Source organism: Salmo salar, chromosome 06 (genome assembly GCF_965601325.2).
Source record: "Salmo salar chromosome 06, fSalSal1, whole genome shotgun sequence".
Lineage (NCBI taxonomy): Eukaryota > Metazoa > Chordata > Actinopteri > Salmoniformes > Salmonidae > Salmo > Salmo salar.
In genome coordinates, this window is record NC_138296.1 from 55,959,280 (window position 1) to 55,982,413 (window position 23,134).

Sequence of the window (23,134 nt, forward strand, 5' to 3'; positions counted from 1 at the left end):
GTGGGACAAAATTACATCCCACCAGAAAAGGCTGAAATTCCCAGTGATTTAAAAAAAAACAGCTCTTACACAAAAAGGGCATTATCATAATTTTCACAATTTCTGATTATTTCTACCTCAGTGTGGAAATATTTAAAAAAACATGACGAATGGGTTTTTACCTGCACTGCACCTTAAGAGTTTATCGGCTATGTATTAGGTAACGAGAGTTGCACAATGGACAAAAAAGCACTGTTCAAAATGTTTTTTTTTTATTGAAGTTGTGGCATTTTAGTTAGTTGTTTATATCCCTTTAATTGATAAACAATCAGCACATGTCAAGAGGTAGAAATTAACATCAGTCTGAGAGGATATGTGGACACACACGGACATACACTTTCTTTCTGCATTACCCTCCTCCTGGCCACAGAACAACAAAATAACCTAAATCTAAACCCATTCACGCCAACACTGTGGAGAGTTAAAATCCTAAATGCTAAAATAATTTACCTAGTGATTTTACTGAGCAACAGCCTTCCAAATGCACTCCAAATGATAAATACATACAATTGTGTATAGGGGGTTGCACCAATTGGGGGCTGTTTCATTTTATGACCCCCTACTGATGACATTTGCAGCCTTAACCTTTGACCTTTAGGCTGATAACTAAGTGTTTTAAGTCCTACCCTGTATCACCTATCTCTCGGCATTGAACAAACAAGGGTTATCCGATCAGAACCAAAATACACATGGAGTATAATACAGAGGAGGATGACAAATAAGAGGAAGAGCTATGAGGGGGTTATGTGCCGGGGCTGGAGACTGCGGGGTAGGGTACTGGGGACAGAAGGATGAGGATGGAGACAGGGTGGTAACTATACTTCTGCTGTCCTGGTGGGCATGCCCAAAACAAGCACACGCGGGGAGAGGGGGAAAGGGAGGGGAGAGACCAGAGAAAGAGGACATAGAAAATGAGCATGTATGAAATGAGGGGTGGTTAATACATATTTGGGAAACAGAGAGCAGGAGAGAAACAGACCAGAAACACAGGTTAAAGTGTGTTGACATTGATTACTGCTCAAGTCAGAGATATACAAAGAAAGAGGATGAGAGGAGTGAAAGAGGGGACATCTGAATAAAAACTTTGTGAAGACAACCAGTGAAATAAGAAAGATACTTTCAGAAAGAGTTCCACAAAGAAAGAGAGAAGGGGGAACTAGAACCACAGCACTCCATGGACTTAGGTCTTTCACCACCTCATTTGACCCTGGAGATGTTGAGGCAGTGGGCGATGAAGGCGTATGTGTCGGAGGTCTTCCACCACCTCATTTGACCCAGGAGATGTTGAGGCAGCGGGCGATGAATGCATATGTGTCGGCCACCTCCTGGATGACCTTGCTGGTGGGCTTGCCGGCACCGTGGCCAGACTTGGTGTCCACGTGGATGAACAGCGGGTTACTCTGGCCCACCCAGCGACCCACCACGTGCTGCAGTGTGGCGATATACTTGAGTGAGTGCAGGGGGACAACGCGGTCATCATGGTCACCTGTGAGGAGGAGGACTGAGGGGTACTGGACACCCTCGCCCTCGGGAACGTGGATGTTGTGCAGCGGTGAGTATCTGGCGGGAGTGGAGAGAGGAGGGGCATATTAGGAGACAGAAAAAAGGATTGCGGCATTGGTCAAAGTCAATGCACATCTACATGTGGGTGAGTCACCATCATTAACAGGCAAAAAATAGGGATGTGAACAGAACAACAAATCTGAACAAAAATAAGATTGGTTTGGCTAAAGGTACATTTCAATGATGTATCATGTATGATTAGAAGGTTATGTCAGAAAAGGAGGGGTTCCAGATTAATGAGGAAAAATCATACCCATTAAAAATAGTGTGCTTGATTCAATTTTTTAGCTAAAATACACCCAGATAAACTTTAACATCGAACACAAAATAACTGAGACTGCACAAACTTTTTCACACTAACAAAGGACAACCCCTATTGTGAGACTATACACTGAGTATACAAAACATTAAGAACACCTGCTCTTTCCCTGACAGACTGGTGAAAACAGGTCAAACCAGTTTAAAGCTATTAAAACTTGTTAAATCCACTTCAATCAGTTTAGATGAAGGGGAGGAGACAGGTTAAAGAAGGATTTTTAAGCCGTTAGACAATTGAGACATGGATTGTGTGTGTGCCATTCAGAGGGTGAATGGGCAAGACAAAATATTTAAGTGCCTTGGAACGGGGTATGTCAGCCGGTTTGTGTCAATAACTGCAACACTGCCAGGTTTTTCACGCTCAACAGTTTCCCGTTTGTATCAAGAACGGTCCACCACCCAAAGGACATCCAGCCAACTTGACACAACTGTGGGAATCATTGGAGTCAACATGGGACCGCATCCCTGTGGAACAATTTTGACAGCTTGTAGAGTCCATGCCTAGACAAACTGAGGCTGTTCTGAGGGGGAGGGGAGGTGCAGCTCAATATTACAAAGGTGTTCCTAATGTTTGGTACACTCAGTGTATATCTGACCAATTTCTGAATGGTATAATTGCATGATATGATAGCATTTTGCAAACCTGCTTTCCCTGTCGCCCCAAGATGAATGGTTTTGAACAAGGAGGAGCACTCACTTGATGAGCCAGTCAAACTGTTCCTTGACATCGCAGCAGCCGAAGTCGGTGGTCCAGGCGTGACCAATAGTGAACTTGTGGAACTTGAGCATGTCCATGACGCCCACCTGGGCCACGGCACAGCCAAACAGCTCCGGCCTCTGGTTCACACACGCCGCTGGGGGACAGAAAGGGATTGACAGACATACACACACACACAGGTGAGAAGTTTGACACGCACCAAAAAGGTTAGCAGGCAGCGAGCGACAGACAGACAGACAGACAGACAGACAGACAGACAGACAGACAGACAGACGAGGAGGATCTCAACAGGTTAGGGCAGTGCCAGGGTTAGTCTTCAGACTGGGCATGAGTTCACTGTCTAAAAGCATCAACAACAAACAATAGTGATGACATCATTGCGGGCCCTACCTACGAGCAGGCCCCCGTTGGACCCTCCGTTGATGGTGAGTTTGGAGGGGGATGAGTAGCCCTCCTTGATGAGGTACTCTGCTGCACACTGGAAGTCTGTGAAGCAGTTCTGCTTGTTGGCCAGCATGCCCGCTGAAGAAACACACACACAGAGACAGAACGTGTAAAGTTCAGGAATCAGAATTTCAGACCTGCCAACCCTGTCCAACTTTTTAGAGTTTCAGACGCGCATGGCAAATTAGAGATTTAGCACACGGTGAATTTGGGTTTTCTTCCCCCCCGCACACTTGTGCAGCGCTGTTTGTGAGTCTGATCGCAATTATAGAATTGTACTAAATCAAATCTATAAAAGGTTGGAATACTTTCTTTCTTGACAGCATTCCATTTACACATATGGTAAAAGTCACTGACAAGATGTAATTAGAAAGAACACACAAAGGGCCTTTATTCTTGGAGTTTTTTTATTTTATTAATGTAACGGCTGTCTACGGAAGAAGTGGACCAAAATGCGGCGGAGTTAGGGTTCGTCATTTTTAATGTTACGAACACCATACAATTCACAAAACAACAAAACTGACAGCCAACAGAGTCCTGTCAGGTGCAACAACAGTGACAAGAACAATTACCCACACCACACAACGGAAACGTAGGCAACTTATGTGTGACTCCCAATCAACCACAACCCTCTACAGCTGTGCTTGATTGGAAGTCACACGGCCAAATTAAATGAAACAATAAAACACTCACTCCCTTCTGCCACGTCCTGACCCAACTACACCCTCTACTGGTCAGAACGTGACAGTACCCCCCCCTCAAGGTGCAGACCCCGGGATGCACCTAAAAAAAGGAAAACACAAAAAAAATCCCCAACAAAAAGGAACACCTAAACAATAAGGGAGGGAAGGGAGGGTGGCTGCCGTCACCGACGGCACTGTGCTACACCCTCCCTCCCCAACCCACCTATCCTGGAGGTGGCTCAGGTGCAGGACGTGGACCTCGCTCCACCTTCGCGTGTCGCCCACTCTGTTGGCGCCGATCGCTGCGCCGGGCAGACGGGCCACTCGGGCTGACCCTGGCAGACGGACCACTCGGGCTGGGCCGGAAGGCATGCGGGCCACTCGGGCTGGGCCGGAAGGCATGCGGGCCACTCGGGCTGGGCCGGAAGGCATGCGGGCCACTCGGGCTGGGCCGGAAGGCATGCGGGCCACTCGGGCTGGGCCGGAAGGCATGCGGGCCACTCGGGCTGATCCTGACAGGCCGGCCACCCTGGCAGAACAGGGCAGTCCGGCCACCCTGGCAGAACAGGGCAGTCCGGCCACCCTGGCAGAACAGGGCAGTCCGGCCACCCTGGCAGAACAGGGCAGTCCGGCCACCCTGGCAGAACAGGGCAGTCCGGCCACCCTGGCAGAACAGGGCAGTCCGGCCACCCTGGCAGAACAGGGCAGTCCGGCCACCCTGGCAGAACAGGGCAGTCCGGCCACCCTGGCAGAACAGGGCAGTCCGGCCACCCTGGCAGAACAGGGCAGTCCGGCCACCCTGGCAGAACAGGGCAGTCCGGCCACCCTGGCAGAACAGGGCAGTCCGGCCACCCTGGCAGAACAGGGCAGTCCGGCCACCCTGGCAGAACAGGGCAGTCCGGCCACCCTGGCAGAACAGGGCAGTCCGGCCACCCTGGCAGAACAGGGCAGTCCGGCCACCCTGGCAGAACAGGGCAGTCCGGCCACCCTGGCAGAACAGGGCAGTCCGGCCACTCTGGCAGAACAGGGCAGTCCGGCCACTCTGGCAGAACAGGGCAGTCCGGCCACTCTGGCAGAACAGGGCAGTCCGGCCACTCTGGCAGAACAGGGCAGTCCGGCCACTCTGGCAGAGCAGGGCAGTCCGGCCACTCTGGCAGAACAGGGCAGTCCGGCCACTCTGGCAGTTCAGGGCAGTCCGGCCACTCTGGCAGTTCAGGGCAGTCCGGCCCCTCTGGCAGTTCAGGGCAGTCCGGCCACTGTTGACTGGCGGGCAGGTCCGACTCAGGATTCACCAGGCTGGGGAGACATAACGGAGGCCTGGCTCTGGGCGCAGGCCCTGGACTCACCAGTCTGGGAAGGCCCGCTGGAGGCCTGGTTTGAGGTGGCGGCACAGGAGAGACCAGGGTGGAGAGACCCACTGGAGGACCGGTCCGTGGAGGAGACACGGGCTTGACCAGGATAGGGAGATCCACTGGAGGACTGGTCCATGGAGGAGACACGGGCTTGACCAGGATAGGGAGACCCACTAGAGGACTGGTCCGTGGAGGAGGCACGGGCTTGACCAGGATAGGAAGACATGCAGGAGGCTTGGTTCTGGGCGTAGGTACAGGATGTGCAGGGCTGGGAAGACATGCAGGAGGCCTGTTTCTGGGCGCAGGCACAGTCTTTACCAGACAACCAGCACGCACCTCAGGACGAGTATGGAGAGCTGCCTCAGGTGACATCATACCCACGACACGCTCATTAGGGCGAATGCCGTACTTTATGCGCCACACTAGCAGCTCTCTCATCTCTCTCTCTCCTAATTTTCCCATTAACCCCGTCACAGTCTCTGTCTCATAACCCTCGCTCACCTCCAATGTCATCCCGACTGGCTCTGGTTCCGACCTCAGCTCCACCGACTGTCCCGTGTGCCCCCCCCCAAAAAATTATTGGGGCTGCCTCTCGCGCTCGTTGCGCTCTCTCTCCTCGTAGTATCGCCTCTCCGCTCTCGCCGCTTCAATCTCCCACTGCGGGAGGCGATAATCCCCAGCCTGAGTCCATGGTCCCTCTCCGTCCAGGATCTGTTCCCACGTCCATTTGTCCATAACGCAGTAGTCCTGCTGCTCCTTCCTCTTCCGCCGCTTGGTCCTGGTTTGGTGGGTAATTCTGTAACGGCTGTCTACGGAAGAAGTGGACCAAAATGCGGCGGAGTTAGGGTTCGTCATTTTTAATGTTACGAACACCATACAATTCACAAAACAACAAAACTGACAGCCAACACAGTCCTGTCAGGTGCAACAACAGTGACAAGAACAATTACCCACACCACACAACGGAAACGTAGGCAACTTATGTGTGACTCCCAATCAACCACAACCCTCTACAGCTGTGCTTGATTGGAAGTCACACGGCCAAATTAAATGAAACAATAAAACACTCACTCCCTTCTGCCACGTCCTGACCCAACTACACCCTCTACTGGTCAGGACGTGACAATTAAACAAACAAGTTATTTGTTTAGGCACAAAATGTACAAACGTCTTATCCACGATAACTTTTTTAAATCTCTGATATGATAAGAACAAATGTTTGAAGCAGAGCATCAGTATCAAATAAACACGTTCTCCATAATAAAAACCAAAAAGCTATGACAGGAAACAGTGGGTGAGAAGTGATCTTCTGGACCCCTTCAAATGTTCAGGAAATCATTTCCTAGACAGATTTGCCTGGTAGTTAGCAGATTGAGCCTTACGCAGCAGGGCATCAGGGTAGACTTCTCTGTGGCAAAGTTCCTCTGGCAATCATTGAAACCTTCTTGGAAACGAGACTGAATATTCGTTGGCAGTCTGCATTGCAGTGGAATATGACCAATATCCCCAGAATCACAGCCAGAAGGTGGAAGTAGACCAGGCTGCCCCCCCTTATCATTGTGCCAATTTCTCTGCAGGCCTGATCCGTGCACATGTTGACCAGACTCTGGTCAAAGGTTGTTGCCTGATAGAGTCTAAACTCATCTTCCACCAGATCAACAGAGGTTCCCTCAGGAATAATGCAGGGAAAGCGTGCCATGAACAAGTTGAGGGATGAGAACTTAGCAGTCTGCCTGTTGGCAATGTCAGCGACCACTGCATGCTGGAGGAGCACATCTCCAAATGGAAATTTCAGCAACATGTAGTCTACTGCAGGAGAAAATAAGTTTGACATCTGCATAGAAGGTCTGCAGATCCAGCTTGCCTTTGCTTCCTATGTAGGTGCGGGTGTCCTGGCCAATGGACAGCTCCTTGTCAGGAAGCTGGTTTTGTCTCTCCAGTTAGAGTGTAGGCTTGACACCACTACTCTGCCATCATGGTAGTGACAGTGTCTGGCTTGCAGAAGGACAACATTAGTTTCTGCAGTTGCATCTCTAAAGTTGACTTTGCTTCCAGAGGAGCCAGGTGAGGGCTTGGAGGATCCAGGTGAGGGCTCGGAGGAGCCCTTGGAGGCTTGGAGGTATCAGGTGAGGGCTCGGAGGATCCAGGTGAGGGCTCGGGGGAGCCAGGTGGGGGCTCGGAGGAGCCAGGTGGGGGCTCGGGGGAGCCAGGTGGGGGCTCGGAGGAGCCAGGTGGGGGCTCGGAGGAGCCAGGTGGGGGCTTGGAGGAGCCAGGTGGTATTGGCAATGTGGTGGTGGAGGAGGAGGAGGAAAAACTCTTGGGCTGCCTAGCAGAGGGCTCAAGTGAGGACAAGGAGGAGGATGTGGCTGTTGTGGTGGAGCTTGGGGGCACAGTGGTCTTCTTTCCCGATACCTCATCGGCAAAGAACAGTGAGAGGATCCCATTGCTGCAGAAGGCGGTTGATACACTGGACAAGGGACAACCATCTTGTAGATACCAGCTTCAAAATCTTCCCGACATCAGTAGGTCACGCAGAGAAGCCTTCCTCTTGCTACTCTTGTCAAGATAGTAAAAGATGGTTTACAAGAGAGTCTTCAGTATTAACACTGAGCTGCCTCGACGCCCTCTCTGCAGCTATGTGTATCAAATGGCAGGCACAACCAACCAAGTACACATTTCCATTTCTTGTCTTTAGAAATGCTGCCACTCCTTTTCCCAGACCTTGCATGACATTATCCACTGCAAAGCTCGCACAATTGAACCACGGAATGCTCCTCTTCTTAATTTCAGTGTCAAATTATGTCAAATATAGCTCTTCCTGTAGACTCTCTCGATTCACATAGCTTAAGCAATAACACTACTATCTTGCCAATACTTGCATCGAAGAGCCGTACTACAATTGGATACATTTTGACATCCTCCATGTCGGTATTGCCATCGGTAGCCAGGCTGAAAGGACATCTCTTCACTGCCTCTGTGATTCATTGCTCAGTTTGGATTAGAGGTCAATGGATTAATCGGCATGGCCGATGCATTATATTAAGATAAAATAAAAGTGTTCATTGTTCATTCAGTATTGTTGTAATTGTCATTACTACAAATATATATATATATATATATATATATATATATATATATATAAACAAAATCTGCAGATTAATCGGCATCGGCTTTTTTTGGTCCTCCAATAATCGGTATCAGTGTTGAAAAATCATAATCGGTCGACTTCTAGTTTGGATTTCTGAACTTTAAAATGTTATTAATCATTAGTTGTAATAGAGACCTGAGGGGTGCCATAGCTGAGGTGCTACACCAGAAGTTAATGGTTAAGCTTGGAATGTACTGAGTGTAGAGAAAGCGGTCACATGTGGCAGGCATTGATAAGGGGAGAGAGCCATGGGGTTGAGGTCAGGTCACGTTAAGGCAGAAAGAAAAGTTTATGGTCTGTTTCACTTAGTTTCCTGCCTAGCAATAAAGATACAATGTTTGTTCAGATGTGTAGGAGGAGACTCAGCATAGGAGAAAGGGTTAAATATCAGTGCTTGTGTGAATATGTCTTTGTCTAATGCAGCTGTATTGATCCTCTGGGAAGAATAAACTTGGTTTGAGCTTTCATATTGTCCGTTGAGTTTTTACTCTAACAATCGGCGCTGCGAGCAGGGTTCACCGCGATTTGCAGTCAAACCAGAGAGTCCAGATCAGTGGAACAGGAGCCGGCACAACAAACAAGGTAGGCATAGTTCCTACACCTGTTTCCACTCATTTTGACATCTTGGGGAGATGAGAATCGTAGGCTGAACAATCATAGGATACGGACCAAGAAAGCCTGAGTTTATTCAGTAGGAACAATAAGTAATGACCGGTCATAGCTTTGTGGTATATGGTAAGTCCCGGAAGGTAAACCCAAACAGGTTGGTACCTGTAGAGGGTAAGTCCTAGGGGGTTAATCCCGAGTAGGTTGGTTCCAGCTAGTACCATAAAGTATAGAGTAAGTCCCAAGCAGGATAGTTCCTGTAGAGGGTAAGACTCATAGATAAAGTCCCGAGCAGGACTGTTCCTGTAGAGGGTAAATCTCATAGAGAGAGGGGAAGTCAAAACAGGATGGTCCTGTGGAGGGTAAAACAATACTGTAGTAATGTATTGGCCAGACACGTAAGGAGGGTAGTAGCCCAGTTGCAGTGGCCATGAGGCCGCAGGTTGTGTGTGTGTGTGTGGGTGTGTATGAAAGTTTGAACAAGATATGTCTGTAGTAACGGTAGCAAGAAGAGAAAGGTTGGTTTATGATCTCTGGGGAGGGGGAACCATGACTGATTATTTTCATTTTGGTAATGTGTATTATCAACAGCAGTGATATTTGAGGCGCAACACTGGAATGAGACATTGGGTCATCCGTATTCTCCAGTAATACATTTGCAGACAGTATTGATTCTAATACAAGGTATTAAGTGCCGGGACCTATTAATAGGCACAAGTTACAATAACGATTTTCTGGGGAAGTGGGTAGCGATACCTTGGAAAATAGTTAATAGAAGGTGTGTATTAGAGACGGAAGTAAAGAAATCTAAACATCCTGGACACCGTCAGGAGAGGTTTCGGAATTATAACTATTGAAATGTTGACAGACTGCCCCGTTTCTCTCTGTAAAGTGGAGTAAGAGGATTTTAATAAAGCCATGGAGGCGCTGAAAGAAGCGCACAATCAATCTACCAATTCGGCTCGAAAATGGGGAATTGGTAGACGTACTCAGCTACAGAAAGACTGGGTACGGGAGTGCATTGATAGAATTTGCACTTCAGCTTTGATGGCAGGTTTGAAACCTGTGATCAAAATGGCAAATGCGGGGGTTGTGGATGAAATAGAGCAGGATGCTTCGAGAGTGGAATATAACTCCGCTCACTTCGCAGACGTGCGAGGAGTTAATACGGCCACAGTGAAAGGCACTAAGAGTGGTTTCAATGGCCAAGGTAAGACAAAGAAACGTAGTGGAAAAACATAAAAGCGTAGGGAGACAGAGTCCTATTTTAGGTGTGGGGCTATTGGTCATTGGAAAAGGGATTGTAAAGTAGGAATGGAGCCTGCTGCATTCGGAGGAAATGTTGCCATGCAAGCATTTGATTTATTTTTCTCAAAAGAGCAGCAACAAATCCTCCAAACTTTATAATAGATGCCAGGGAACAAATATTGCGGATTTCTTATGACATATTGGCTAAATTTGCCACAAGAAAAAGTATTTTGGGTTGAAGAATCTAGGTGAAATGTCAAGGGGATGGATTCTACAGAGGTAACGAATTAAAATTATGTGGCCAAACACTCCTTGCAAACTCAGAACACCTTGGGGGGTTTTTATCTCATGAGACATTTTATGTTGTTTTATTCTGAAATAGATTTCTAGAATAGACGAAAGGGTGGAGGGGTCACGAGGAATTAGCATAGGGGTTACCAAACCTAAAATGAACATTTTTTTTGTTCATGAACATGGTGGTGCGGTGGTTATGGAGAATCATGGGGAAAAGAGACCAGTGAATCATTGGACTCGGTGGCGAGATAAAGTCGGAAGGCTAAATAAAAGATACATAAAACAATGGGGTGGATTAAAACAAACGTTTAATGATTGGAGTAAGGACAGGGGATTTACCATTATCATGTTTGGTTTATAATTAATGCTTTTGGATTGCTGATTAAGATGTAGCATAGTGAATGCTAAAGAAATGTACACTTTCTTTTCCAGAAGAGGGGGTTTCATTATCTCACATTGGAATGTCCCTGAGACTGTGGTATTGGGGAGAGCAGTTAGTGATATTCGGCAGTTTTAAGTATAAAAGTATCTGGATTAGGCCATAAACGGAGTTCCCATATAAGTAAGGCATGTGTTTTTGACCTACGTTTTACCACACACATACCAGCACGCACACACAATTTACCGGTTATGAATATGCATTAGTGGTGTTGATACTGTGGGATTTATTTTTTGGGGGTCTTTTCAAAAAGTTTTAAATTGGGTATGCAGAAGGATGGAAAAGTTTGAACGTTTTTAAAATTGTTTCTGAAGGAAAGGAAAAGGGAGAGAAAATATTTGCCCTGTATCCAGACTTTCTGGTGAGACCTGATCAAGCTCACTAGAAGTGATCGAAACAGATGGGTTTTAATTATAAAATGAATGATAAACACCAGTTTCTGTTGTATTTTACCATTACTTTATGAGATACTATTATTTCCTGATGGAGTTATCAAGAGGCTAACTCTAAGTTGATTGGTTATTAAAATTAGTTTATTTTTGATTTAACATTGTTTTTGAATCACGATGTGAATCATGTGTTCAAAGGGAAAATGACCAGTTCCCTGGGGTCCTGGTCTTTGGGAAATGTACTTTGTTCAGTCTGCATATAGAAGGAAAAATATATGTTAACCTGTTGGGGATAGGGGGCAGTATTTGCACGGCCGGATAAAAAACGTACCCGATTTAATCTGGTTACTACCCCTGCCCAGTAACTAGAATATGCATATGCAAGGTTGATTTGGATAGAAAACACCCTAAAGTTTCTAAAACTGTTTGAATGGTGTCTGTGAGTATAACAGAACTCATTTGGCAGGCCAAAACCTGAGAAGATTCCAAACAGGAAGCGCTCTCTCTGACTATTTCTTGGCCTTCTTGATCATCTCTAACCAAAACAGGGGATCTCTGGCATAACGTGACATTTTCTAACGCTCCCATAGGCTCTCAGAAGGCGCCAGAACGATGAATGGTGGCTTTGCAGGCCATGGCTGAAAAACATTAGCGCATTTGGATAGTGGTCGATCTGAGGACAATGAGACTGGAGGCGCGTGCACGAGCCGACACCATGTTTACTTTCTCTCTCTTTGAACGAAAACAACGACTCCCAGTCGGAATATTATCGCTTTTTTACGAGAAAAATCGAATAAAAATTGATTTTAAACAGCGTTTCACATGCTTCGAAGTACGGTAATGGAATATTTAGATTTTTTTGGTCACGAAACGCGTCGGGTGCTTCACCCTTCTTTACCCTTCGGATAGTGTCTTGAACGCACGAACAAAACGCCGCTATTTGGATATAACTATGGATTATTTGGAACAAAACCAACATTTGTTATTGAAGTAGAAGTCCTGGGAGTGCATTCTGATGAAGAACAGCAAAGGTAATCAAACTTTTCTAATAGTAAATCGGAGTTTGGTGAGCACCACACTTGGTGGGAGTCAAAATAGCTAGCCTGTGATGTCCGGGCTATCTACTCAGAATATTGCAAAATGTGCTTTCACCGAAAAGCTATTTTAAAATCGGACATAGCGAGTGCATAAAGGAGTTCTGTATCTATAATTCTTAAAATAATTGTTATGTTTTTTGTGAACGTTTATCGTGAGTAATTTAGTAAATTCACCGGAAGTGTTCGGTGGGAATGCTAGTCACATGCTAGTCACATGCTAATGTAAAAAGCTGGTTTTTGATATAAATATGAACTTGATTGAACAAAACATGCATGTATTGTATAACATAATGTCCTAGGATTGTCATCTGATGAAGATCATCAAAGGTTAGTGCTGCATTTAGCTGTGGTTTGGGTTTATGTGACATTATATGCTAGCTTGAAAAATGGGTGTCTGATTATTTCTGGCTGGGTACTCTGCTGACATAATCTAATGTTTTGCTTTCGTTGTAAAGCCTTTTTGAAATCGGACAGTGTGGTTAGATTAACGAGAGTCTTGTCTTTAAAATGGTGTAAAATAGTCATATGTTTGAGAAATTGAAGTAATAGCATTTCTAAGGTATTTGAATATCGCGCCACGGGATTACACTGGCTGTTGAGTAGGTGGGACGCAAGCGTCCCACTGGCCCATAGAGGTTAATGAGGGTTGACAGTTACTCCAAATGGACTGTGATATGTGTATTGCTGATAAATATGTTGGTCTTTGTTTCGATACAAATTTCACCAGATTGGGTCTGCTGGATTGTTGGGATCCCCGATAGGTTAGAGTGCCAACTCCCTGATCTGATAACTCTTCAGATAGATCGCCAGTAAAATAAGGGAATGTGAATGGGGTGGACATCGGTGAGGGCTCATAAATGAAGGTCGTGGGGAAAGAGTGGTATCATTCCCAGAGACTATGTACAGTTGAAGTCGGAAGTTTACATACACCTCAGCCAAATACATTTAAACTCAGTTTTTCACAATCCTGACATTTAATCCTTGTAAATATTTCCGGTCTTAGGTCAGTTAGGATCACCACTTTATTTTAAGACTGACATTTCAGAATAATAGTAGAGAGTGATTTATTTCAGCTTTAATTTCTTTCATCACATTCCCAGTGGGTCAGAAGTTTACATACACTCAATTAGTATTTGGTAACATTGCCTTGCAATTGTTCCTAACGTTTCAGGTAGTCTTCCACAAGCTTCCCACAATAAGTTGGGTGAATTTTGGCCCATTCCTCCTGACAGAGCTGGTGTAACCGAGTCAAGTTTGTAGGCCTCCTTGCTCGCTTTTCCAGTTCTGCCCACAAATGTTCTATAGGATTGAGGACAGGGCTTTGTGATGGCCACTCCAATACTTTGTTGTCCTTAAGTCATTTTGCCACAACTTCGGAAGTATGCTTGGGGTCATTGTCCATTTGGACCCATTTGCGACGAAGCTTTAACTTCCTGACTGATGTCCTGAGATGTTGCTTCAATATATCCACATAATTTTCCTGCCTCATGAAGCCATCAATTTTGTGAAGTGTATCAGACTCTAATTGCAGCAAAGCACCCCCACAACATGATGCTGCCACCCCCATACTTCACGGTTGGGATGGTGTTCTTCGGCTTGCAAGCCTCCCCCTTTTTTCTCGAAACATAACGATGGACATTATGGCCAAACAGCTCTATTTTTGTTTCATCAGACCAGAGGACATTTCTCCAAAAAGTATGATCTTTGTCCCCATGTGCAGTTGCAAACCGTAGTCTGGCTTTTTTATGGCGCTTATGGAGCAGTGGCTTCTTCCTTGCTGAGCGGCCTTACAGGTTATGTCGATATAGGACTCGTTTTAAGGTGGATATAGATACTTTTGTACCCGTTTCCTCCAGCATCTTCACAAGGTCATTTTCTGTTGTTCTGGGATTGATTTGCAGTTTTTGCACCAAAGTACGTTCATCTCTAGGAGACAGAACGCGTCTCCTTCCTGAGCGGTATGACGGCTGCGTGGTCCCATGGTGTTTATACTTGCTTACTATTGTTTGTACAGATGAACGTGGTACCTTCAAACGTTTGGAAATTGCTCCCAAGGATGAACCAGACTTGTGGAGGTCTACAATTTTTTTTCTGAGGTCTTGGCTGATTTCCCCATGATGTCAAGCAAAGAGGCACTGAGTTTGAAGGTAGGCCTTGAAATACGTCCACAGGTACACCTCCAATTGACTCAAATGATGTCAATTAGCCTATCAGAAGCTTCTAAAGCCATGACATAATTTTCCGGAATTTTCCAAGCTGTTTAAAGGCACAGTCAACTTAGTGTATGTTAACTTCTGACCCACTGGAATTGTGATACAGTGAATTATAAGTGAAATAATCTGTCTGTAAACAATTGTTGGAAAAATGACTTGTGTCATGCACAAAGTAGATGTCCTAACAGACTTGACAAAACTATAGTTTGTCAACAAGAAATTTGTGGAGTGGTTGAAAAACGATTTTTAATGACTCCACCCTAATTGTATGTAAACTTCCGACTTCAACTGTATATCTTAGGATCAAATACTTTAGCATCCTTATATGTAAGCGCTTACCTGAGCTTCCTTGATGACTGATGTCAACATCATACTTGCACAAAGTACAAAATTCATGATATGATAGCATCAAGCATGACCACTTCTCCTGGTATCGAGGAAGGAACTTTGAGGCACATGCACCCTACTTTGTTGGGTTCGGGGTTACTGCTGCTGCTGCTCTGTCTGTTTCTCTCAGTTCCCTCACTCTCATCGTCTGACATAGCTTTACTGACTGGCTTCAATAACAATGATTTGCTAAATTAGCTGCTCATTTTGTTATTGCATGGGACCTATGCTTACTTGTTTTTCATCAGCACACGTGTTTAGACAAACATTATGGATCACACCTGGTTCAGTCCTCTGAAAAGGTATTTACAAAACATAAATAAAAGACTACAGAACATATAAAATAAATATGTTTTGTGGAATTAGCACAGATTGCCTATATGTTTATTCTATTACATGTACAGTGTAGAATGGAGATAATTATCTACAACGTTTTTCTTAGCACATGCCCCCAAGTTTAGTCTCTATAGTGTCACCTCTCAAACAGGGCCAATCACTAGGGTTAGCTCACAAGTATGGTCTTTTTCGACATGGTTCCTAATCAACACTAAAACAAAATCCTTTTGAAAACATAAAAAACAAAAAAATGATTGCATCGACACAGACAGCAAACTGGCTAAACAGAGCTTAAGTAGGCTACCGCAAAGGGAATCTGAACACTGTTCAGTAGGATACCGCAAAGGGAATCTGAACGCTGTTCACTGGAAGAGTCCGGTGTTTCAGCTTATGTAAAGGTACCTACTGGATTTCTTTGCAGCGCATACATAATTTCAGATTTTTGAAATTGATAAAATCTCAAATCTAGTGCAAAGGCATTTTAGAAGCATTGCTTCTATAGCTAATACCGGACACTCATTCATTCTTCACCGCGCAGTCTTCTAAACTCCCAACTTATTTTTTATTATACTTTTGTAATGCTTTTTGTGACGTGGATCATAATTACAGTTACAGTCTATCAGGTTGCGTGATCCTCGTAATGTTACATGGAAAATACAACTAATGGGACGCAGAATTAAATGTATATCACACTCGCACAAATGCGACCAGTTACTTTTCGTATTTGCATTTAATTTCTTTCACACGCAAATGCGAGTGAACTGCTGGCACTTTAGAGCCCACTGCATGTCCATCTTATGTTCGCTAACATTAGCTTGAAACCATTAAACAACAACCTTTCCACAACATACGAAGTCGAAAAGGGATTTGTCCATGTGTTTACGTACAGCTGACAGTCGGCAAACTCAACATCACATCAAACAGGAGGCAGGGCAGACGGGGTAGCTACGTCGAATAATGATGTACTAATCTCCATGTCCGTTGACACAAACTCCGTACATGTCTGTGTGTTGCAGCTCGAGAATCGGGATGTTAGATTTACTCAGTGGATTTATTTTTTATAAAAATGTCAAGTTTGTAGGCCTCCTTTAGTAGGCCTCCTTTAAAAATCAGGCCCTATTAATTTCTGCGTACTTTTAACTAGGATCTCGTACCTGCGTACATGGACAGAGAATTGCGTAGTTGGTAGGCAAAATGAGTGCATGTTGGCAGGTCTGGAATTTATAACCGGAGTCCTCTTCTCTCAAGTGACTGGCAACCTGTGTCTGTGTTACCTTTGTGCCAGGTCTCTCCATACTCCCCTCCTCCTCTGATGTTGGCTACCGCCAGGACTCCTCCCATGTGTCGGACAAAGATCAGCCGTGATACACTGGAAAAAACAACATTTAACATCCTGTTACTTAATTTACTCTGTCTAAACAAGTCAAGGTAGATAGAAAGCATCATGTAGAAGGGCCAAGATATGATAGTCCTTCAAAAAAGACGCTAAATGTAAACACTGCTTGCAAATAATGTTACCTTAAACAATACATCTGTAGTAGTCCGGTGCTGAACGATTAACCAAAATGTTGTATGTGGACACCCCTTCAAACTAGTGGATTCAGCTATTTCTGGTAGGCCACAGAAAGGGACCACCGAGTGATGAAGTGCGTAGCACAGATAAAATCATCTGTCATCAGTTGCAGCACTCACTACCGAGTTTCAAACTGCCTCTGGGAGCAACGTCAGCACAAGAACTGTTCGTCGGGAGCTTCATGAAATGTGTGGCTAGCAGTGTGACTTGTGGTTGTACCTGTAGCTACCAGTATGCCAGCCAAATAGAAAAAGTAGCCAACCAGTGAGTTCTAGTGGAAAAAGTTTGCAGAACAAGCTCCAATTTGGTGGCCTCTGGTTCATTCTAATGCCTTGATTCCATCCGAAATACACAGCTAAATTATTGAATTACTTTAACAACTTTAGCTCCCAGATTGGTAAAATGAGTTGAGGTATTGAACAGAAAAACATGACTTTCCAATTCAAATTACTGAACATTTATGTTTTCAGTGTGTTAGTTGTTTTGGATATCGCCTAGGCCTATACGATCAGGACTATTTTCTAAGTAAGATAACCTTTTTTTAACATTAAACATGTTCTCTTGAGATGCAGTAAACTGTAAATATGACTTGTAAGGTATGAATTGCAACAATGATGTTTGTTCTTCAAATTATGTATTTTATTGGCTCTGCTGCTGTGGACACAAAGCCTGTTTATGCTTGATCTGAAAATGTGGTCGGAGGCTCCGTATGGAGGGTGTGACACAATTGCGGAGCCTCCAGAGGCCAAATTGAGCTCCGTACCGCATCGCCGTACACCTCCCAAATGTTATAACAATGCGGAGGGCTCCATATAGCTCCGCATTGATATGATTGGTTGACGGTCGATGGGGGCGGAAGGTCCAGTATAAACACAAACTCACTTCCTTGACAACTTCCTTCAAATCAGCTCTGCGCTGCTCTGTGAAGGCCATATCACCGTAAATGCTGCACAGCCAATGCAGACGTCGGATTGATCACGCAGCCGCCTTTTAGGTTAAGGAAACCATTGTGTCATTTTGTAATTTGGGTCAACCAACCTTTTAACAGTTTGGCCTGTCAATCAATTGGTGTGGGTGGGAGGGGGCAGGACATTTGTGAGTCATAGATTTGGTAGGGTTTCAGACCTGTCAATAAATCACTGTGGGTAGGACTTTGAGGGAAGGTGGTAGATTACTAATCTAGTCAGAAAAAGTAGTCTAGTCTACCCTTTTAATACATTTATTATGGCAAATATTAACTCTAGCCTGCTCTTTCAATTTAGTTTATTGGGGGGAAAAAACTAAGAAAAAATGTTGTGTTCTGTCAAGTCAAGTAAACATAGAGAACCAATATACTGTTGAGAACCAATATATAATTTTAGGAAAATGGTTTTAAAAATGCTAGCATTTTCAGGGGAGGACCCCCAGACCCCTGCCAGATTGTATATAATTGGAGGTGCACAAAGTCAGGCGCCCATGAATAGACCTACAGGTATGATTGAAGAATGAAGCAGGTGCTAATCATGTGCTTTGATACACATACAGCAGCTTTTAACTACTCCATTGTCAATACTAATCAAATCAGTAGGCCTATATCAATATATTTGAATTACCATAATTTCCGGACTATAAGCCGCAACTTTTTTCTCAGGCTTTGAACGTCGCGGCTTAAACAATGACGCGGCTAATATATGGATTTTTCCCGCTTTCAATTTTTTTTCTCCAAAAAAACACATTCTGTGACGTGCTCAGTTTTTTGGCGGCATGAAGCTTTCATTAGACCAATGAAATTGCCGAACGGGTTAAGGTCAAACAACTATTTTTGTTTACTGTTTAGATTAAATTGAACGCTCTCAAACTTCACATCATTCTGATTACGGTAGTCATTTTGTCACCCAGATTCCTGGGGGTACAACAAAGTATTTGCAGCCACTCGACATCAGTGTAAATCGTGCATTTAAGGTGGCACTCCGTGTTCAGCGGGAGGCTTGGATGACAAGTGGGGAGAAATCCTTCACTAAAACGGGCCGCATGCAAAGAGCAACTTATGTTCAAGTCTGCCTGTGGGTCCTGACAGCGTGGAGCATTGTCAAAAAAATCCACTATCATCAACGGGTTTCGAAAGGCTGGACTGCTGCGTGTTGAAGAGGGCTCAGCGGGGGATTTGCCTCCGGATGAAAGTGACGAGAGCGACAATGAAAACGATCCAATATCAGATGAAGCAATTCTGAGGCTATTCAACTCCGACACCGATGGAGATGACTTCAGTGGTTTCAGTGCACAGGAGAAGGAAGATGGTGACCGATGACTTTCTTGGTAGGCTACTGTTTACTGCTAATTTTGTATTTTTTGTTACAAGCCGTGTTTCGTTAAAGCCTATTTATTTTTGTTACAAGCCGTGCTTCGTTAAAGCCTATTTATTTTTGTTACAAGCCGTGTTTCGTTAAAGCCTGTGTGAAGTTAATTTGTTTCAATGAACCGGTAGGCACCTGCGGCTTATAGACATGTGCGGCTTATTTATGTTCAAAATTCAAAATAAAAAAAAATTCGGGTGCGCTTAATAGTCCGGAAATTACGGTAAGAGTCTATTGAAGCGCCCATGCGACAATATAATTAACATAACAAAAACATTCACATCAAAATCTGTTTTTTGCATGGGCTGCGACTCAATCCACCGCATCCGCCTATATCGGCCTTCCACATCTGCCGTGGAAAGTGGCAGAGCTACAGCTCTGTTTGTCAGACCACAGGAATCCCAAAAATCCGTCTTCTCACAAAAACGTCTGTAATGCCGAGCGTTTTGGCCACTAAGGAAAGATGAGACTCTCACAAACAAAATGGTGTTCTCTGTTTTGCTCTACAACCCTCACAACAGCCACAGAACTCGTCTGAAGGTAACCCGGTACTGGTTTTAAAAATGAATGGAAGTATGGAAGTAGTTTTCTGCCAACAACAACCAAATATTTCCTGAGCTTTATTATATGTGACCCGTTTCAAGAACCTAGGTGTATGTCGCACGTTACTACTTCACAGGAGAGGCATTTCAAATTAAAAAAATGTTTTATCAAAATGTGCTTTTGGGCAAAAATGCCTTCTGGAACATGTGCGAATAAAATTGTTAAATTACATACCTAGTTGGTTTAGCCAACGAAAAAGTCAGGAACCTTCCCGCTAGCCATGATTGGCTGAGAGAATGGATGGGCTGGACATGCTGAGAGATGTGTTCGGCTTGGTCTGCCATGTAGCATCTTCTGTCTTTAACATGAGCTTCTCATATGTGTAGATAATCCTTGCTACCGTGGCTTTTTTGAAAGATATGGAGAACTGCAAGTGTTGCTACTGCTCTCAACAACATTGCTGCCCTGAATTTAGCAGACGCTGTCAACAAAGGTCAGTGGGAAAAAGTTGTGCTGGACTACTTTCTGGAGGACGATCGTGCCATGCTGACACTCTCTGAAAATGAATGAGACGAGGAAATCCCAGATTTAGGTAAAAAATATATATATTTGAACCAGACATTGTAGTCTTCTGATGACAGTAATGGGGAATAAACAATGATCAACAGTGTTGTTCTCATGGAAGAAGTAGACTGAGTTTTGAAATCTGTGGAATTTCCTACTTTCGTCAGAAACTCTTTTTCATTGCAAAGTTATCCTGTTTAGGATAGGGGGCAGTATTTTCACGGCCGGATAAAAAACGTACCCGATTTAATCTGGTTATTACTCCTGCCCAGAAACTAGAATGATTTGGATAGAAAACACCCTAAAGTTTCTAAAACTGTTTGAATGGTGTCTGTGAGTATAACAGAACTCATATGGCAGGCCAAAACCTGAGAAAAATCTAAACAGGAAGTGCCCTCTCTGACCATTTCTTGACCTTCTATAGCCTCTTTATCGAAAACAGAGGATCTCTGCTGTAACGTGACATTTTCTAACACTCCCATAGGCTCTCAGAAGGCGCCAGAACGGGGAATGATGACTCTGCAGTCCCTGGGCGAAAAACAGTAGCGCATTTGGATAGTGGTCGATCTTAGAACAATGAAACGGGTGCGCGCGTGCACGTGAAGAGTCCATTTTACATGTTCAGTCTTTGAACGAAAACGACTGAGGCGCGTGCACGAGGCGACACCATGTTTTTATTTTCTCGTCTTTGAATGAAAACAGGGTTTCCCGGTCGGAATATTATCGCTATTTTACGAGAAAAATCGCATAAAAATGTATTTTAAACAGCGTTTGACATGCTTCGAAGTACGGTAATGGAATATTTTGACATTTTTTGTCACGATACACGCCGGCGCGTCACCCTTCGGAGTCAATCACCACCTTCCGGAGACACCTGAAACCCCACCTCTTTAAGGAATACCTAGGATAGGATAAAGTAATCCTTCTAACCCCCCCCCCCCCCCCTAAAAGATTTAGATGCACTATTGTAAAGTGGTTGTTCCACTGGATATCATAAGGTGAATGCACCAATTTGTAAAACGCAGCTATTTGGATATAACTATGGATTATTTGGAACCAAAACAACATTGGGTGTAAACTAGAAGTCCTGGGAGTGCATTCTGACGAAGAACAGCAAAGGTAATCCAATTTTTCTTATCGTAAATCTGAGTTTGGTGAGTGCCAAACTTGGTGGGTGTCAAAATTGCTAGCCAGGATGGCCGGGCTATCTACTCAGAATATTGCAAAATGTGCTTTCACCGAAAAGCTATTTTAAAATCGGACATAGCGATTGCATAAAGGAGTTCTGTATCTATAATTCTTCAAATAATTGTTATGTTTTTTGTGAACGTTTATCGTGAGTAATTTAGTAAATTCACCGGAAGTTTCGGTGGGTATGCTAGTTCTGAACGTCACATGCTAATGTAAAAAGCTGGTTTTTCATATAAATATGAACTTGATTGAACAAAACATGCATGTATTGTATAACATAATGTCCTAGGAGTGTCATCTGATGAAGATCATCAAAGGTTAGTCCTGCATTTAGCTGTGGTTTTTGTTTTTGTGACATTATATGCTAGCTTGAAAAATGTTGTGTGTGATTATTTCTGGCTGGGTACTCTCCTGACATAATCTAATGTTTTGCTTTCGTTGTAAAGCCTTTTTGAAATCGGACAATGTGGTTAGATAAAGGAGAGTCTTGTCTTTAAAATGGTGTAAAATAGTCATATGTTTGAGAAATTGAAGTTTTGGGATTTTTGAGGAGTTTGTAATTCGCGCCACGCTCTATCATTGGATATTGGAGCGGTGTTCCGCTATCTAGATGTAAGAGGTTAAAGCGTACCTTTAGCTGGCTAGCTAACGTTAGCTGGCTAGTTCGCTAGCTAATGTTACATGTATGACCTGTGAAATAATATTATTCGTATTGCAGAAATCCATTTGCATTGTTATTTATAGCCTAATATTAGCTAGCTAGCCAACATCAATCATAGTAGCTACCTGCAGATTCATACAGCATTTCATGCATGGTGGCTAGCTATGACAATCAGTTTGTATTGCTATTTTTTATTTATTTATTTATTTATTTTGACCTTTATCTAGTACCGTATGGGTTGGGATTTATGGTTCATTGTTTAGCTAGCTTGCTAACTTACATGTCTAAACAAAAGACTCCATTTCAGCAGATGATTACATGGCCCATCATGTTAGCCAGGTGTGTCTGGGGGTGATGACGGCCATCTATTGTATTTCATGAACATGTGAACAGGTCTAAACAACAGAGACCCATCTACTTAGCTAGATGTGGCTAAGGGGTGGTTATAGCATTTCTTTCACATGACCCATCAATTTACAATGGGTCACATATCACTCCTTGATATAGGACAGACACTTTAAAACCTTATTGAATTTTTTTTAGAGACTCTGTTTTTACATTTATGAATGTGTTATTCAACGCATTTCTTTGGGCCCAAATTCAAAATTGTATCAAATAATTTTTTACATATTTTGGTATGACCATCTTAATGAAGTGGAAAAAGTAGCCAGCAGAGCAATGAGTCTGTTATCGTCTATTTAGCCGACGGACGGCGCTTATGGGAAACACAGGTATTACTTGTGGTTGTACCTGTAGATATCAGTGTGACTTGTGGTTTTACCTGTGGCTAACAGTATGACTTCTGGTTTCACCTGTAGCTAGCAGTGTGACTTGTGGTTGTACCTGTAGCTGGGAGTGATGGAGATGTTGAACCCTCCGTAGCCGTAGAGGAAGGCTGGGTGAGAGCCGTCCAGCTTCAGGCCCTTCTTATGGACAATAAACATGGGGATCTCTGTGCCATCCTTACTGGGGTAGAATACCTGGAGGCAGATACA

At 44.1% G+C, this 23,134-nt stretch overlaps 1 protein-coding gene across 1 annotated transcript in view; it reads right to left on the minus strand.

Annotated features, from left to right (window-relative positions):
- Window positions 1-234: 234 nt before the first annotated feature.
- The window catches only part of LOC106607556 (prolyl endopeptidase), a 64,232-nt gene continuing 41,332 nt past the window's right edge, over window positions 235-23,134 (minus strand). Inside the window, exons 11-15 of the mRNA XM_014204595.3 lie at window positions 22,983-23,119; window positions 16,549-16,643; window positions 3,029-3,160; window positions 2,618-2,774; window positions 235-1,599 (exon numbers count right to left, since the gene is read on the minus strand). Of these exons, the coding sequence (XP_014060070.1) occupies window positions 1,305-1,599; window positions 2,618-2,774; window positions 3,029-3,160; window positions 16,549-16,643; window positions 22,983-23,119 (816 nt within the window). The 3' untranslated portion in view covers window positions 235-1,304. The remainder of the gene's footprint in view (window positions 1,600-2,617; window positions 2,775-3,028; window positions 3,161-16,548; window positions 16,644-22,982; window positions 23,120-23,134) is intronic.